Source organism: Antennarius striatus, chromosome 13, assembly GCF_040054535.1.
Source record: "Antennarius striatus isolate MH-2024 chromosome 13, ASM4005453v1, whole genome shotgun sequence".
Taxonomy (NCBI): domain Eukaryota; kingdom Metazoa; phylum Chordata; class Actinopteri; order Lophiiformes; family Antennariidae; genus Antennarius; species Antennarius striatus.
In genome coordinates, this window is record NC_090788.1 from 18,748,143 (window position 1) to 18,765,764 (window position 17,622).

At 38.0% G+C, this 17,622-nt stretch overlaps 1 protein-coding gene across 1 annotated transcript in view; it reads right to left on the reverse strand.

Moving 5' to 3' along the window:
• Window positions 1-2,668: 2,668 nt before the first annotated feature.
• Window positions 2,669-17,622, reverse strand: part of nrxn2a (neurexin 2a) — a 92,354-nt gene continuing 77,400 nt past the window's right edge. The window contains exons 17-21 of the mRNA XM_068330453.1: window positions 14,753-14,924; window positions 10,163-10,252; window positions 8,674-9,002; window positions 6,228-6,312; window positions 2,669-5,237 (exon numbers count right to left, since the gene is read on the reverse strand). Of these exons, the coding sequence (XP_068186554.1) occupies window positions 4,435-5,237; window positions 6,228-6,312; window positions 8,674-9,002; window positions 10,163-10,252; window positions 14,753-14,924 (1,479 nt within the window). The 3' untranslated portion in view covers window positions 2,669-4,434. The remainder of the gene's footprint in view (window positions 5,238-6,227; window positions 6,313-8,673; window positions 9,003-10,162; window positions 10,253-14,752; window positions 14,925-17,622) is intronic.

The window sequence follows — 17,622 nt, forward strand, 5'->3', positions numbered from 1 at the left end:
GAAAACTATTAACTGACACTAGCCTGGTATTGTAAATATATGTGAACAAGGTCTGTGAAAACAGAATTGATGGAATGTCACTACACCAGCAGACCCAATGAGATATAATATACATAGATGGGAACTATGAATAAGGCATACACCAGCATTCACAATGTCTTAAACAAAGCCAGTAACTCATCAACAGAAAGAAGCTTCTTCTTCTTCGTCTTCTTTTTTTTACCTACTACTGTCACAGATGAAAATTGAGAGACTCCAACACCATGGGAATGCTGCGACGATACCGAGTGAACGCTTATAGATGAAAGAAGTGTGTTTTACATATGTTAAATTGGCAGAAATCACAAATGTTTACATATGTATTTGAAGTTTCAATAACATGAAACCGAATATTTTACAATTAGCTACATGCGGTCAGAAATATGGAAATCTATTGGTCAGATACATTATGAAGGAAACCTGTTTTGGATGGTAGCAGAACAGAGTGGAAATGACACAGCAGTTGTCATCTAGACGGCTTTTGCCATAGCTGCTTGGTTGAATTAGGTTCATAATGTCTCAGGAATGGTCACCTGCTTATATGTCCAGTGTCAGCACAGACCAGACCTCACAGACACTAGACCCATACTGTCATCAAACCTCAGCCCACAAGATTATTCTCCATTAACAACAGCCTACTGGGATGGATGACTGTGTGCTTGGAATAGTCTTCTTAAGTTATTTTCTTCTGTGATGGACCTTACCTGCTCTCATGCAGCAATGGGTGGCTGCATCATTCTTGACAGCAACTGTAGGCTGTGGATCATGACACTCATATTCAGGGACATGGACCTCTGTCACTAACTCACAGTTCCCTGTAGTCTCAGCAGGGGGTAGTCAAACAACACAGTCACACAACAAATGATGGTTTCTAACTCGACGCATAAAAAAAGAAAGACCAAATCTTGGTGTAGCACAAGTTGATATATCCTGACTTTTAGTCCCCTATTGTGGTGGAAAAAATATCCACTAAAATATTGATATATCCTTTAAAACAAAAAAATGAAAACACACAAGAACTTTTACGTTAAGTTCAAGTACTGGCTTTAAAACCTTACTCTAATTAAAGTATGCATTACCAGCCAAATATACTTAAAGTTTAAAGGGAAGGTATAAGATATCAAACCTGTTCCCATCAGTATTTTACTGTCACATATTCTGTATTAGATTAATGTTACTGTAATATTAAAATGCACAATTTATTCTGCAGCTGTAGATATTGGAGGTATTGCTTTAGTGCTACATACCTTGTTTTTTTTTTTACAAGTAATGCTGTAAATTTGTGAGCTCATCAGATGATAATAGCACTGGTACCACAAATCTTCATGACCTCATAAAAATTACTTGTACTATGTAATGTTTTTAGATTCTTCATATTTAAAGTGAAACCAAAGGTGTTAAAACGGTTTGAGTTTTTTTTCTCAATGGACACAGGACACTTGATGGTTCAGTTCACTAGAAAATATAAAATCACAAAATTTGGAGATAGGTGTTTTTCACAGAACAGGAATGGTATAAAAAGTTATTACTGCAATCTGTAAATTAATCTGTGGGTAGCTAAAGCTGTCAGACAAATGCAGAGGACCCTGAGATGTAGTGATATAGAAGAACACAGATGTATGAAATGGCTTTACAGAAGCACAAAATAAATACCTGACCTTTGTGCTTAATGTAGAGAACTTAAATACACTTCAGTTACATTTCCCCTCTGCTTCCCTGGTAATCAAGCGATGAATCATGCTCTGAAATATAAACTAAGAAAACACTGACATCTTCCTCCAAGAATAAAACGTTATCGTGTCATCCGATTACAAGTTTTCAAGACAGACCTTCTATTGAAAATTTGCCATCTTGCAATACTTGACATTAAAACTGCTGATATGACCTTTAACAAAGGCCAGGAGCCACACCTGAACATTTCACAGTCACTAGGAAATATTTTTGTTGTTGTAAAGCTCCACGGGTCCAAGTCAGCCCAGGTGAAAAAAACAAATTACCAGACTCCAAAGAAACTATAGCAGGAGTGTAAACTGAGGTAAAACAATTCAACAATTAATTTAAAGATGAATAATGGACATCAGACATTAGTTAAAAATGAGAAATATGCTGTGCAAGAAACAGAGAGACAGAGAAAGAGAGTGCGTGAGAGATGATGGAGCTCAAGAGTAAGACACATTTAAAAATGTTTTATAATGTACAATTTGTGTAAAATTCCATTTCTTTATGTTACATCTTAGTTCACAGCACAGCAAGCTTGTTCACCTATCTTTAGGTTGATGGAAAAACTATAATCTAATGTAAAAAAAAAATCACATTACCAATATTTGAAAGGACACTTCTAACATATTTAAGATAGTCTTTAAAGAAACTTTACATTTGACACCAAGCTGTTCAATGTGTTGTTAAAATAGACATATTTGTTATCATTGGCATGGTCATTATAATTCAGTTATTATTATTCAGTTGTAATGTGTTATAATATTTCTCACAGTAGTCAATGTTAAATAAATATCACATATCAAGTTTTTATTTGCAGCTTATGTTTTACTGCATGATTATGATTTCTTTGTCTGTTTTCAATGACTATGGGAACAAACATGCTAATGTATGTAGATATATGTAAAATTCCCTGAGCTACAACCTATCTTTAGCTTTCCTGTCCTGTAATTTCTGAACTGGTCAATAGCCAAATTAATCTTACCAAGAAAAAAAATGTTCAAGAATCAATGCACAACACAGCTGTGTACAAAGTATATAACCAAGTGTATTTTCATCTTTATCCACGTTCTGTACACATGTTAAGATCCATTTCACATGAACACTATACAATAGCAATGAGTGAGGAATGGAATATTTTCTGAGCGCCGAGCAGCTCATGTTGAATGGCACTTTCATAAAAAAGAACAAGAAATCACAGAGCATGAATAAGTAAATGTAGACATAACTCAACACAGAAAATGGCTTTATATTATCAGATCTATTGAGTAACAGATTCAGCACATATAAGATGCACAATGCAACAAAACAAAACATTTGTTTGTTTCATACTTGTATTGTCTCTGCATAATTTGAAAGTAAATAATGCAAAAATGTATTTGCAGTCACCAGAGGAGAGTGTGCTTTTTGTCTGGATTGAAGAAAAAGGCTATCTAAAATGTAACGTGTGTTAAGAGGAGTGGTAGCAAGATACATCGAAATATCAGAAATATCAATACAATTCACGAACCTTCAATTATTCATCTTATAGAATAGTCTTTTAGTAACTGATAGAAAGTAAAAAAAACAAACAATACATGTTTCGCTGCTTTACAAGGAATATCTATGTCTCCAAGATATGTTAAATTCTCTGTGTGCTTTAGGTCAAGAAAAGGAAAAGATCAAGACAGATCCAACCCCTGGAGAGGGAAGCTGCTTTCTCCTTCTCCGAAAAGAGACTTCCTCCAAATGTGATTTGATGTTCCACGAAATTTCTATGAAGTTTGGGTTCCAGTGGTTTTGACGTGGGTTTTGAAAGCTGCGTCGGGGGGGGGGGCGCGCTTGTCTTCTTCAAACCAGTTTCCCCTGTGTACATGATGCTTTTTCAATCTGCTAGCCACTATATGTACATACAAGCAATGTTTACAGCGAAATACCTCCACTGGTGTAGACTGACTTGTTCACAATTATCCATACTTTGAATGGCATGGCATATCGACTTTAACATCTCACAAAAAATATCATGTTTTTGATCTGTTATACTCTAAGGTTCACTGGCTGGAGTATTTTTCATCATCCCTTTACAGTGCTGTTTATTTACTGAACATCATGCTTCATTTATGATACTGCACCATCAACATTATTCCATCTCTTGCGGCAGTGACTTGAAACCACACAACGTAACATGGAGGCGGCAGACATGAAGTGCCATCTGAGTGAAAAGTTTAGTGGGGCTCGCTCTACTCATTTACCATAAAGAGTCAATAACTGGCCTGCTTCTGCCTAATACATTATAATGGGGACATTGAGAGTGCAGATAGAGCATTACAAAGAAGTACAAAGAATACATTTAGGTAAATCTGTCCGGAAGTTTTCAGCAGTTTCTTCACTTCACCGTGCTATGTACAAAGCCAAGGTGGATATGCGTCTTCGTAGCTTGTCAAAAACTTAAAAGAACACATGTATGCAGAATGCACATTGTGACATTGTGATCTTGCACCGTAGATAAGGGTTTATTCACTAACATGAGCAACTTGGACTTTCAAAAAGAAATGTAATCGTCGAAAGCAAGATACTTTATGCAGTTGCTTTTTCGGCTTGTGAAATTTCTCTGGACGATTGACCTGGCAGACAGGGCAGTGAAATGAAAGTATTTTTCCTCATCCTCTTGTCTCACTCCACGCTTGCTCTCTCTTGTTCTCAGACGTAATATTCTTTGTCCTTGTTCTTTTTGCCCTTTGTGACTGCCTTGGCCACGGAGGTTGCTGCTGTGCTTTTGTCTTTGACCACTGCTCCATTCCCCTCCACAGTGGAATTGTTGGCAAATGTGTGACTCTGGTCTGTCTGGTAGGAGCCTTCATCCCGGTTGCGGTACTTGTACATGGCATAGAGGAGGATAAGAATGCACAGAGCAGCAGCAGCCACAATACCAACCACCATCCCCGTGGTGCTACTGGACTCCCTGATGACCTCCACGGCACCCGGTTGGCTCTTTTCATCAGAGGCTGTGGGGTTGGCTGTGGGCACATGGGGAAAATTGGGAGGGTAAGTTAGTCCTGGCGTGTTTCGGGAGGATGGAGGAGCAGGGGGCAGAAGCACCTGGTCGCGGGTGTTCATTTTGCCTGCAGGAATGTGGAGCTGGTCAGGGTTGGTGGTGGGAACATAAGGAGGTAAGGGGCGGGGTTTCTGGACTCCACCCTCACCAGTGGTGGGGGGTGGAGGAAGGACTGTCCTGTCAGTGACCATGGGAGAGTTCTTATTATAAAAGTCTTCATCGTCTGATTCCGTCATCTCCCCAGAGCCGAATGCTGAGACCTCCACAGGGTCACCGCAGTCCTCCTGGTCCGGGGGGCAGGAAGGGTGAGGGGGGAGAATCAGGGACTCTTTGGTGGTTTCAAGCGGGGATAGGTAGGTGGGAGGAGGAGGAATGACGGGGTAACGGGTGGCGATGGATGGGGGCTCAAGGGAATCCACTGTTATAATAGGCAACACTAATTCACCTCCTAGAAAGGAAACAGAAAAGGTGGGTAGAATTAAAATTTAAACTCTGGCTGATGAAAATAGAGTATGTCAAATATTAGAGATGTGAGATTTTTGATAGTGATGATCCTGACACATTCGGCAAAAACAAATTAAACCATCATGGAATCATCTTTTAATAAAGTACACTGCTATTAATTGCATGAGTAGATTAAGAATGATAATGATTTTTTGAAAATATGATACGGCAAGAACATTAAAGAGCTCACATGTAGACACAAACATACAAGATGACCCATGATAGGCGGCAGCTGAACGGAGAGCATATAACAAACAGAGCATATGACAAACAAAAGAACAATAAAGTAACACATCTGTAGGCAAAGGGTGGAGGGTGACAAGAGAAATCACAGACAGGTTATTGTATGTCATTTACGGATATATTTATTTAGTATTTGGATGTAAAACCTGTGACATAATTAGCCATATACACACGATACCCACTCCCAGACACAATATGCATGAGCTCTCATAACATGCAGTGACATTTTACTCCGATCTGACTTTGAGGTTGGAATTTTTTTCTGATTGTGGAGGAATAGTGCAGAGTTTGGTTATTTATGACCACTAACAGCTGTGTTGTCATTATATGAGTCACACTATGCAGAGCCAGTCAACAACCAACAATCCTGAAAAGGTCATATTAATAATTGAGGCATCCATAATAAGGTCACACTCTTTCTTAAATTCCATATGGCTTGTTTCTGTCACAAGTCTGATCTGCTGTCCAGTCATCTGCTCTTAATGACTGCAGTGCAGTCCATCCAATTTAGAGAGTTACTTAAGAATGACCAGACAAGACGAACTGATGCTGGCTGAGTGTGCAACAACTATTCAGCTGTTTGACACAGTGGAGTAAATCTGAAACTAATGATGGTTTGTCTGTAGTCACTACTTTCCTAGGACTTGGATGAGAACAGTGCCTCCATTGTTTTTTGCTGTATTTGACCCACCTGTTCCTGGCTCACACTCTTCCAGATCCTCATCATCACTTGGACACTCCGCTGATGCCACCAAAATATCATCAGAGTTCTGCGGCTGGAAGGAAAATAGAGAAAATGCATTGATTTTTTTTTATTCAAACAGTCATCTTGGTCCCATTATGAAGATTTGTGCTTGCTCATTTTATTTTATTTTTTGCCGGCTGATTGTCCCATTTGAAAATTTGCAGAATGCAGCACTGTACCACTTTAGTGTTTTTGCTCTGAGCACCACTAGAGAGACTATGCAGCTGCCTTTTATCCTTCACCCCTGTGGCTGACTTCATGTGTTTACGAACAAACTAAGAGCACCAATGAGCCAGAGTAAATTCTCAGTAGGATAAATGCTGTACATGTTTTCGATTAATTCTGTATAATTTAGCTTTTTTATGACTTCTTTATACTATTTTGTCAAAACAAATTCTAACATGCTCAATCAGGGCTTTGGTTTGTTTGAATTGGATTTTAGGATGCACATTTGAATAAACGCAAAGTAGGGTGGGGAATAGATGTTTCACTAATGGATAAATTGAAAATACAGTGAAGGCACTTTTAGGGATACCAAACATGAAATATGCCATAAAAATGCACTCTATTTATTTGCAAAAAGAGGCAGGGGGATTTTTCCTTGAAACCAACTGCTGATATCTTTCCAGTTTGACAGGTTGGGAGCATTTTGGACTGAAGTCAAGTCATTTGAAATGGTGGCAACCAATATTCACCCGTCTGGACGGAGTTTCCCGACAGGATTAAACCTGTTGTATGAGCATGACAACCTGCAGACAACTAGATAATTCATTTAGAAAACTTTGTATTGCAATTATTATTACAGATATCATTATATTTATTTTATGCGAGTTGCATCTCCAATACCCTTTTGCTAATTAACCAGCACATAGTTTGTGTCCACAGAGAAGGACTGTATTTAATCCCTTGATCTAGATTTAACCTCCAAATGCTGTTATTTAAACAGGGAAAATCGCCCTGGTTGTGTAAAAAAAGCACATGGATCACAGTCAGCATACAAGCTCGGCCAGATCATTAAAAACTACTCTTACTAATGGTGGGAGGAATGTGAGTAGGTGAAATTATTCACAATTAATTAGATAGATATTAAGTATAGAATACTATTGGGAGGAATCCCAGATAAGGGTGAGTCCATTGTCCGTGCCTGCTCTGTGTCTGTTCACATGAGGGACGGTGCCCTATCTTCATTAAATATATGGATCTCCTGACACAGAGACAGATCATAATGCTAATTAATCTACATATTCTAAATGTCATGTCCTTAAAGTCAGGTTTCAGCGTGAACTCGTCTGACTGAAGTCACTGCCTCACTGATGAATCCTGAGGGACTGCCAGAGACGCAGTGAAAGGCTCTACATTGGAAGAATAAATTATATGGATGAAATTTGTAGAAAATAATTTATATGTGAATTTGAGAAATGGAAGTGAAATCCTCCCATGGATGTGGAGATGGGTGTAACCTAAACAACATAGGAACCTAGTGGAAGATGTAGTCCCTTGTATTAAAGCTCTTTATAAATATGATAGCTGCCATCATAGTGAGACTTCTTGACCACTCCTTCTTTAGATAGCATACATTTAAATCAACTGTCCAATGACACTCAGCTCTTTCAATTTGAAGAATTTTCGAATCAGAACAGAAAGCAACATTTTTTTTGTACTCTGAATAAAATGTTTAATATTTCACCAAAGGAAATTAGAGTTCTTTTATTCTTCATTTAGAACCATTCTCGTGTGGTTGTGTTTTTTCTTTATTCACACATGACGGCATCTAATATAGAATCTAATATCCTAGGCTAAATCTGTATATAAATACAGTGCAAGTGGAAAACACAGTTATGAGCAGAATTTAAGGAGTAACATCGGGATCTGTTCGGCAAACAAACCACAAGAGAAAGTCAAAGTACTTTCAGTGCTCTTATTTGTTCGATGTAAGAGTTAAAATAAATTTGGAACTAACAGATAGTAGATATATGAGTCAGCTTTGTTTATGCATTAATCATAACACTGGAAAGTTAAGAAGAATGCCACATGAACTAACAGACCATCAAAGCAGCTCACATTAGCAATAAGTCACTTTCAATTTAATGGAGTGACCAAATGATGCTTTAGAAATATTAAAGTGTGTTTGAATGCAAAAAGATTTTACTTATTAACTTGTTATTCTTTATAATGTTTCCTCTTAAGTGAATTTATAAATTCAGCAAAGCCTTTTACCAAACAGATAAATACAAATTATAAACAGTCTTATAAATATAAAATGCTTAAAGAAAGAAACACACATCCCTATCTTTACATAACACTGCTGCTGCTCCTGCAGACACATTAACTTTCTGGAAAAGCCATGGAAAGAGCACTCTTTATAATAATTAATTCCTTCATTCTATCTGACCTTTGAGATGCTCTCTCTCAAGCTGGGCGACCGCTGCTTGCGGGTGGTGGTGGTAGCCATAGTGGTGGTGGTTTCCATGATCGTGGTGGACATATCAGACACTGCCAGCGGGGTGGCGGAGGTGGTGTCCGTGGTCAACACGGACAGCGAATCCCCGACCAGACGTAGGTTCCCCTCCGCTCGTACGCTGGGATCATTTTCTGCTGCTAGTTTAAGCACCTGGAGGCCGTTGTAGTACAGCCCTGATATCTGACCCTGGAAGGGCCGACCCTTGTCATGGCCACCAATTTTAATAGCCGCTTGGCTGTTAAAGATGGTCAACTGTCTCCCTGAAGTTTGATAGAGAGAGAGGTCGAGAAAGAGAGAGAATGGCGGAGCAGACAGAGAGAAGTCATATGGGACATCTTGCGTAGGAGCATCAGTTGAGCCAGGTGGGTTTAATAGTACATTCTGACACAGATGAGAGCTCTAAATGGGGGAGGTCAGTTAGCAGAGACATTATCGTTTAGAGTTTAAACATGCAGGTTACAACCATCAAGGAGCTATGAAGTCTATATTTAAAGTTCAATTTCTGTTTTTTATTATGTTTAATTTTTTTTATTTTTAACAATAGTTGTTTTGAATTATCATCGAACAAGAAAACTGTTTGTGGGGGGACAAAAACAAAAACAAAAATTATCTCTTAATTCCAGAACAGATGTTAGAAGGATACACATTGTGTGTGTGTTTTTTTTAAACGTGGGGGATTTATTAAAGTGTCTTACTGAACCTCAACCAGTTTAAAGCAGAATGACAAGAAAACTAAACATCCTGCCCCCCAATGGCTTCATCAGCCATTATCCCATTGAGACACACTCTGCTGAGAGCTCTCTTAAGAGTCCAGCTGCTTTACTTCCTGAAAAGGAAATGAAATCTAACTCCAATGAAGAGAACAGAATGCCTGTTAGCAATGGCAGCAAATAAGAGCTACATTAACAGGAACAACAACCAAAGGTATGGGAGTCTGACATGATAAAACTACAAGGTAATGAAATGTAAATCTGAAGGGAAAAAATATAGGAAAATTATTTAGTGTGGTGGGAGTAATTCAGTTTAAGAGGAACAAGAACTGGTTAACTGGCTCATGTTGTTATAGAAGTTACACAGCATTTTAATAAAATGGTTAAAGGGGCGATTAGACCAGGGTTATGTGTTTTGGGTAGCTGGTTTATAATCGTTGTTAAGGTGCAGCTTTTCCACAAGATGTAAGGATGACAAAAAATAAATGGCAGTATTATACACCCCTTAGCTGCAACACATTTAAATTCCACTTGAAGCTTTTATGTTGTCATCAAAATTCATAGCCAATAAAACTTCCAATTGAAATGAAAGGAAAGAGACTGGTTTACTTAAATACTGTCACCCTTGTCTTCTGGTACTGCACCTCTTATGGGGAAAGGTTATTACTAGTTATTTTAAAGGATTAATTGATTAATCAATTAACTTTTACCTTTATCGAGTAGCCACTCGTCAACTACCCGACCAAGTCTGTATGGGATTCTTTGTCTAGCAATAGCCAGTCGTTCATTATCAAAGTGTCCTTCAAAGAATTTGGAGAGACAGATTAAAGGTTAAAAGTCTGCAAACTGAAAGATCACATGGTTAGAAACAGAGTTATAACAGCTAACAGGTTAACAAGTTATCAGTTTTAACCCAGTTGTGAGTTAAAAGAAACTTGTACCTTACTTAGTGTTATCTAATTATTATGATTTACAGTATCAATGCTAATTAGAGTATGGTTTAGGCTATTTATAATGTGCTACACTAGTTAGTGTTGTAGTTAGCTTTTTATAATAAGAATAATCTTAAGAAAACATCAATGACAGTAAAATGTAATGTCATTTTGGGTACAACATGACAAAGAGGTTAATGCAGGCAAACAAAAAAAGCACAAAAAAATGAGTCATTCCAACAAAGACAATCATTTCTTGTTTAGTCAATGACAAACATTATGTATTCACAGCAGATACACAAATACCTCTGTTCCACACATGTTTCCGATACCCACAAAGTACTTCGACTGAAGCTTCCACACAATATCAACATCACATCGCTATCACAAAGTAATGGGAGCTAAAAAATATTATGTCTTTATAAACATGTTTAGTGGTGGATCAATTTCTTAGTTTAAAAAAAACAAAAAAAACAAAAAAAACCCCACGGTGGAATCAACACTACTAGTCAGGGATTAAAGTGGGATTTGGCAGGTGGAGGGACCTTGAATTCATGATTAGCAAGAGCTAAATCAGATCTGGAGAAGGTATCTAATTCCATCAATTATCAACACCTCTCACATTAACCCTAAAAGTATTGTAAACATATTTTATAAAAATATAGATGCAACTGTTTTTTTGGTTGTTTTTTTTTGCTCACATTTTTCAGGCTTTTTTGTCTGTGCACACAAAGGTCTTATTATCCCTGTTTGGTTTTGTTTGTCCCTGATGGAAATCCATCCACCTGAGAGGTGTAGCGTGTCAACACGTTGATTGGACATGATTGTTGCATCTGTGTGCATGATCATGATTACAGACCTCTACAAACTGCACAACTGTATCACAGCACAATGCCACACGTGTTGTGAGGTATGTTATACCTCCACTAGAGCACCTCAACACAAGTGAAATCATTGCTCCGCTAACAGTTGTGGCTCATTTAACAGCATAATGATGGCGTCGGTGTGGGTAAGGATTTGGCCTCATCTTGACTGTGACCTGTGGATGTTGGTCCTCTTCAGTGGCTGTACATACAGGTATCATACATGAACAATGCAAAGCCAAATATATCCAATAGGTAACACATCAGGTGAGCATGTATGTATGTCGGGTAATCACACTAGGAGGATGCCAGGGAGCTTCCCTGCCATGGTTTCTAATGGTCTGAGCTAAGATTCTGTGATCATGCAAACCGGCTGTTTGTTCAGCTGTGAGTGGGGCTAATCTCAGAAGATCATCCAGGTGACAAAGCTGAAGGTCGAGGTCCCGATCTGGCATGGCGACATGTGGCTTGGAGCTGTGAGACCAGTTGGATGCTTTACCAAATTTATGAAACAATACTGAAGACAGCTTATGGTGCACCTGTGCACTAATCCAGTGGATCAATCAGCATATTGGCATGACAGCACACAGTCAGGCGAATCTACATCAAGGAGAAATAGTCACTTAAAATGGACTTTAATTCATTTCTTAATAAAACTTCAGGCAACACAGCCTTTTGTATGCATCGACAAAATGTTGCATCTTTTATGAGCAAAAACAAAATTGTTGCTTTCCATTTTCCTTGAATGAGAAAACAAAAAAACCCACCTTGTACTTTATATTATATTATATAAATTATTTTTTATAAAGTATATTACTATATAAGAGTAGGTTAACATTTTGCTTTAATCCAGCAAAAGCATGCAGGCATTTGTCCTGGTACATTGCAATCTATCAGGAAAATGAATCAGTGTGACAATAAATGTGAAAATACAATCAGGTTTATAATTATTTTGTCAAAGGTCCCAGAACTGTTCTGACCCACTTTAACCTCTGATACTAAGACAGACGATGGTCTTAGGTGAGGCAGACCTTGAACTCTATTTATCACATGCAAACACAGAAGGTAGGAAATATACTGTATGATACAAACTTCAACATCATAAATTGTGACTTACTGATGGAGAGCCCACTTAATTTCTATGCCATAATTAGTTTAAATTTCGTCTTGTACTTATTCAGCACTGAAGAGTTTCCAATCATCCGCTGCTTGGTTCTGACTACAACTACTACATTCTGTAATTCTTTATAATTCAAGCGTATGAAGGTTCTCTCGTAAAAGCACAATATTTTAAAACAATGTTTAAGCCACACACTATGAATAAAATATCAATAAATAGATAAACATGGAATACATTTAAAATAAAGGGATGTTAATAAAATTCAGCGGTGTTGAACTAGGGTAGCAATGAATGCCTGAAAAGGATTAAGACTACAGCACGGATAGGGAGGCACAGTAACTAACGGTGCATGGCAGTCCAAGTGTATTCCATTATATTAAAGCAGGTTAGAAATAAGAGAGAATTCAGACTAAGTCTCATTTATATCCAATTAATGCCGATGTACACCCCCAAGTAAAAGTACCTCGTTTATGTTTTGTAGTGTAACATTTGGCTTTCAAAATGATTGAGAGTGAGTGAGGGAGTGTGTACACCCCACCCCATCAATATTATTCAGTTTTGATGTATGTGCATATATAAATATTAGTGTGTGCTTTGAGCACCAGCTGCAGGCGTTGGGGAACCAGCTGGAGCGCCGGTTTTAAATAAGGTTAACTGGTTGATGGGTTCAGAACTGGTTAATGCACAGCTGCTGGGTATCAGATTATGGTTATTCTTTATTATTTTTTGTGCATGATAAGTATGTATATAGCTGACAAACTCTTCAGTATTTTTTTGTTTTACAAAACAGATTTAACATGATTGATTACATGATCACAACTGTTTTAGTTTCAGTTTGCATGGTTAACATTTGAATTTAGGCCCATTCTCTTGGTTTGTTTTGTAACGGCAGTAGATTTCAAAAGCAGCTTAGTATTTTGCAAATAGATTTTCTACACACAGCAGCCAAGTAATGAAGCGGTGTGTTTCGCTAATTAAGAATGTTTGCATTTTTTTTCTTCCATGATTTTAAGTTTAATTGTGGTTCATTCTATGAGCAGGATTTCATTCTGTCAAGGCTTTCCGGGAAATAACTCAGAAGCTGTTGAAAGTTGCCACTAAAAGTAATGTGTTGTATTTGCTGAAAATGTGCCTTTAGAAATTTTCGGCATTTTGAGAAATCTATGATTTACTTTAACTTTATTGAAAGATGCCATTTAGAATTGCAATTGCAACAAGAACAACTGATTACCAAATCACCAAGGTTAGTAGTATTTTTGACCATTTGAAAAACAAATTTGGGCGATTTGGAAATTTCATGTTTGTTTTATTTTTGTTTTCAGCAGTTATGGGGTAGGCATTTATTTTCATGACAACATTTGTTGAATTGCTAAATCTATTCATTAAATAAAATACACTCATGTGTGTTTCATGCTTTTTTCTTTTAAATTCCAATATTTGTCTCAATATGAATTTTCTTATAAATCTGCAGATTCTTCAATTTGCTTATTTGCTATTGTGTCTTTCCTGATCAAGTAAACATTCAGTATGCAATACCATGGATGTACTTCAAACCCAAACAAACATTTATATAATTTTCATATATTGACTTGATAATTTTATATGCATGTATGTGTCAGTAACTTCATTAACCTCAATCAAATATAAAAGACCTGTATGACTGCTTGTGCATTGGAAAGCCATTTAACTGAACTGTGCTAAACTATACAAAATAATCAGTAAAAGTGAATCGGACATCGTGGAAAGGTCAGCTTTCTGTTTATGTTCTGCAGTGGGCAGATGAATGTAAACCACATTAGCTATGAAATTATTAACGTCAATGGGATTGTCTCATACACATTAATAACACGTTGTCCCTGCTGAGCCTCACTGTCTTTTTAAACCAATGCTTGGAAGATTGGCACGAAAATAATTTTGTTTGGATATTGTTCTAGAACTACATTCAGTGTTAAAACATTAATCATGAAAAATATTGAGAGAAAATATTTGGTAAATAGCCAATTAAATATTCTGTGAATGAATATATTTTTCACTTTCGGACTCATCTGCTAAATAGGCTGTGCGAGCTATAGCAGCTGATGAAGACACTTTCATTGCTAGATGTACAAGGCAATTTCAGACGAGCATATTGGTTTCAAATTGTCATATTGTTCACTAAATACTTGTTAAATACATGTGGAAACTTAAAGGACAAACACCAATATGAAATCTAAATTAAAATATGCCACTGCGCATGTCAGTATTTTACAGACAGTACATTTCACCACTGTGCATTACACAATTTATATTTGATATATAGACATGCAAACTCCTTCACATATCCAGGCACTTCATGCTACCTGTTTATGTATCATATAACCATGTTCTCTGTCCTCACAGTCTTACCTGGTGGATAGCGCTCAATGATAGGATGGTTGTCCACCTGGAGAGTGGCATTTCCACCACTGCGTGTGAAGCGAACAACATGGTACTTGCCGTCATTCACTATGACAGCTGGCTCGTCGATGGTGATGTCATCTGTTCCTACATTGAATATTACACCAATTTTCCCTTGATCCTGCATGAAAAAATAAAAAATAATGAGTATTGCCTTAAGCAACAGCCAAAATTAGACTGTACGGTTTCCACCTGCTTCAGGGTCTTCAAACCTTTCTTTAAGTGGTAAACACATAATTTATTACAAGGACTATTGTGTGTAGTTCCTTCAATAATCAGCTCAGGTTTCATGATTTGGATTACTCTGAACTGAATTCAGCTGTTTCTTTATTGGCAGGCAAACCTCTTTCAATGTCAGCCTCAGCCTGTTTCTGCCCATTATCCTCAAACAAATGCACTTCTCAAGCAAACCGTTGAGTAGCATCAATCAAACCATCAGATTGATGACCAAAACATTGGTCTGAATGCAGTGATGCACTATTTTCCTCTTATAAATGCAAATTAGACAACACCATGCACATACATACAAACAGGTTTCCAGCACAGATGCACTCAGCTTTTCAGACAACAGCGATGCAACGCTCAGCACATTGTTGATGCTATGTTCTTAGGGGAAAATCTTTTTGTCTCTTGCTGATAAATGAGCACAATCATCAGCAGTTGGATCAAATTAAACTAAAATCTTCAAAAAAATCTTTAAAAAAGGTACTGTTGCGTGTTGTCACTGCTTTTCTTAGACTGATACCTGATTATGAAGTACCTTGAGTTCCAGAGAATCTTTTCACTTAAACAACAGCAGAAAAGTCACAATAGCTACTTACAAACAATAAATATGTCCAAATCTTTGAGTTGGTTTGGTGGCAGAAAACTTTTAGCTGCCAGTGTGCGCCAAGGAGAAAGATGAGACTCAAAGCTCAGTGGCCCTGTTTGACTGGTAGCCATAGGCTAACTACATATTAAATAAAAAAATAAATAAATAACCTGGTGGTATTGGTACCTTGACACAGGATATCTACTGCTAAGCAGCACACAAATAAGCACTCCCAAAGGTAATGGTGTCATATGAACACTGGTCCTGGTCAGGAACCCTGTTGCCTGCATTTTCAGGGTTTTAGTCAAAACTGCCCTAATTTTGTAAAATAGAGCCTGTCCCTCTCCTTAGGGGAAGAGTGAGGGGGAAAGCACAATTGTTTGGATCCCTCCCTCCTAATCCTGCCTGTAGGTGTGATAATCCACATTAATCTAAAGGCAAGTCCCAACTACAGTTGTGGTAAACAAGAAGTGTGTATGGTTGAATCCCAATTACAGGTGGGGTATTTACCTGTAGGAAAATTAAACATGATTTTCTAAAACAGATTATTTTTTTGATTGATGACTACATTTTCTGAATGACAACATTTAGTGTCAATATGGATTCAGCAATGAAAGCAGCACAGAATTTGAAGGCTTTACGACAAATGATGTGGAGATATCTCAGGAGATATCTTACATAATTTTAAAAGCAATGATTCAAGCATTGAAGAAAGTGATATTGCAGACTTTCTTGAAAACAGTGATGATGACACTCCAAATGGCAAGATTGATGTGGATAGCTAATATTTATTTTTATTGCATGCTTATGATTTTTGATAGTTGCTACAGAGGCAGCAGCCATATTGGCTCAGGACACATGGGGGAAATTGTGTATAGGGCAGCGCTCCAAGATGGATGCCAACGAGGAAAGAGTTCAGATGGGATAAAGTTTGGATTGGGTTGTACTGTAGTACTACTACTCTGCCAGCTGGCCCAAGCTCCTGTCAAACTGTCAAGCTCCTCATGTATTAACAGACCTTGCATTTCTCCCATTACTCACACAGATGCCACTGGCAGCAGATATGCTGACATGAGAGTCAGTCATTCAAGGCTCACAGTCATCTGGGTATCTACAGTAAGGACATCATCATCTGCAAACATACTATGCTGTCCCACATGGGATGCATTACTGGCAACCTCCCAAATTCTCAGGATTAATGACACCCTCCATTTGCATGTCTGTGTGAAAAATGTGTGCTGCGCCATAGCATCACTGTCCATCATTGGCAAGTCAAGTCAATTTAATACTCCAGTGGACCTGGTCCCTCTGCCCTCACCATATGAGGAATGCACCAACACTAGGACCAACATCATGGCCACATATGACACCAGAGGGATTCTGACCCAGAATAGAACTTGTTGAGATAGTGCATTCTAATTCATAGGTGGGGGCAGCTAGAGACAACCTAGGGGCAGCACAGACCCTGTCACCTTGGGCGAGGCAAATAACGTGGTAAGATTTTATAATGTGTCCTCATACCACCATGTCAAATCCAGGGAGCAGGGGCTAGTGGCATCAGTGCAAAGTCAGGTCCAGGAATTCCAGAATTGATTTTCAGTAGAGCCTTGGGGAGTTTTGAACAAATGTTGATTGGGATCATGGCCACCATTAATGGACCTTTACTGGACATTCAGCTCTACTTGCTTACTGCTTTTGGCTTCAAACTGAACATGGAAATAACTTCAGCCACACGTCAGCGGAGTACACCAACGTGGCTTTCTTTCTATGTTTGCTTGTAATTACATTAACTGCAGAATTCCCTGGTTATCTCTGGCTTTTATGAGTCTCATATCATCCATAATATAAGTTTTAGGTCGTAGTTTGCGCTTTTCACATTTTGTATTTCACTGCTTTGCGTCACAATCGGTGTGTTAGCAGGGAAAACCAAGCAATAAACCTCTGTGAGCTCGATAACCTATTTTGTCTTAGCATAGCTCATTGCTTTTGCCCTCCACCAGTTTTGAAA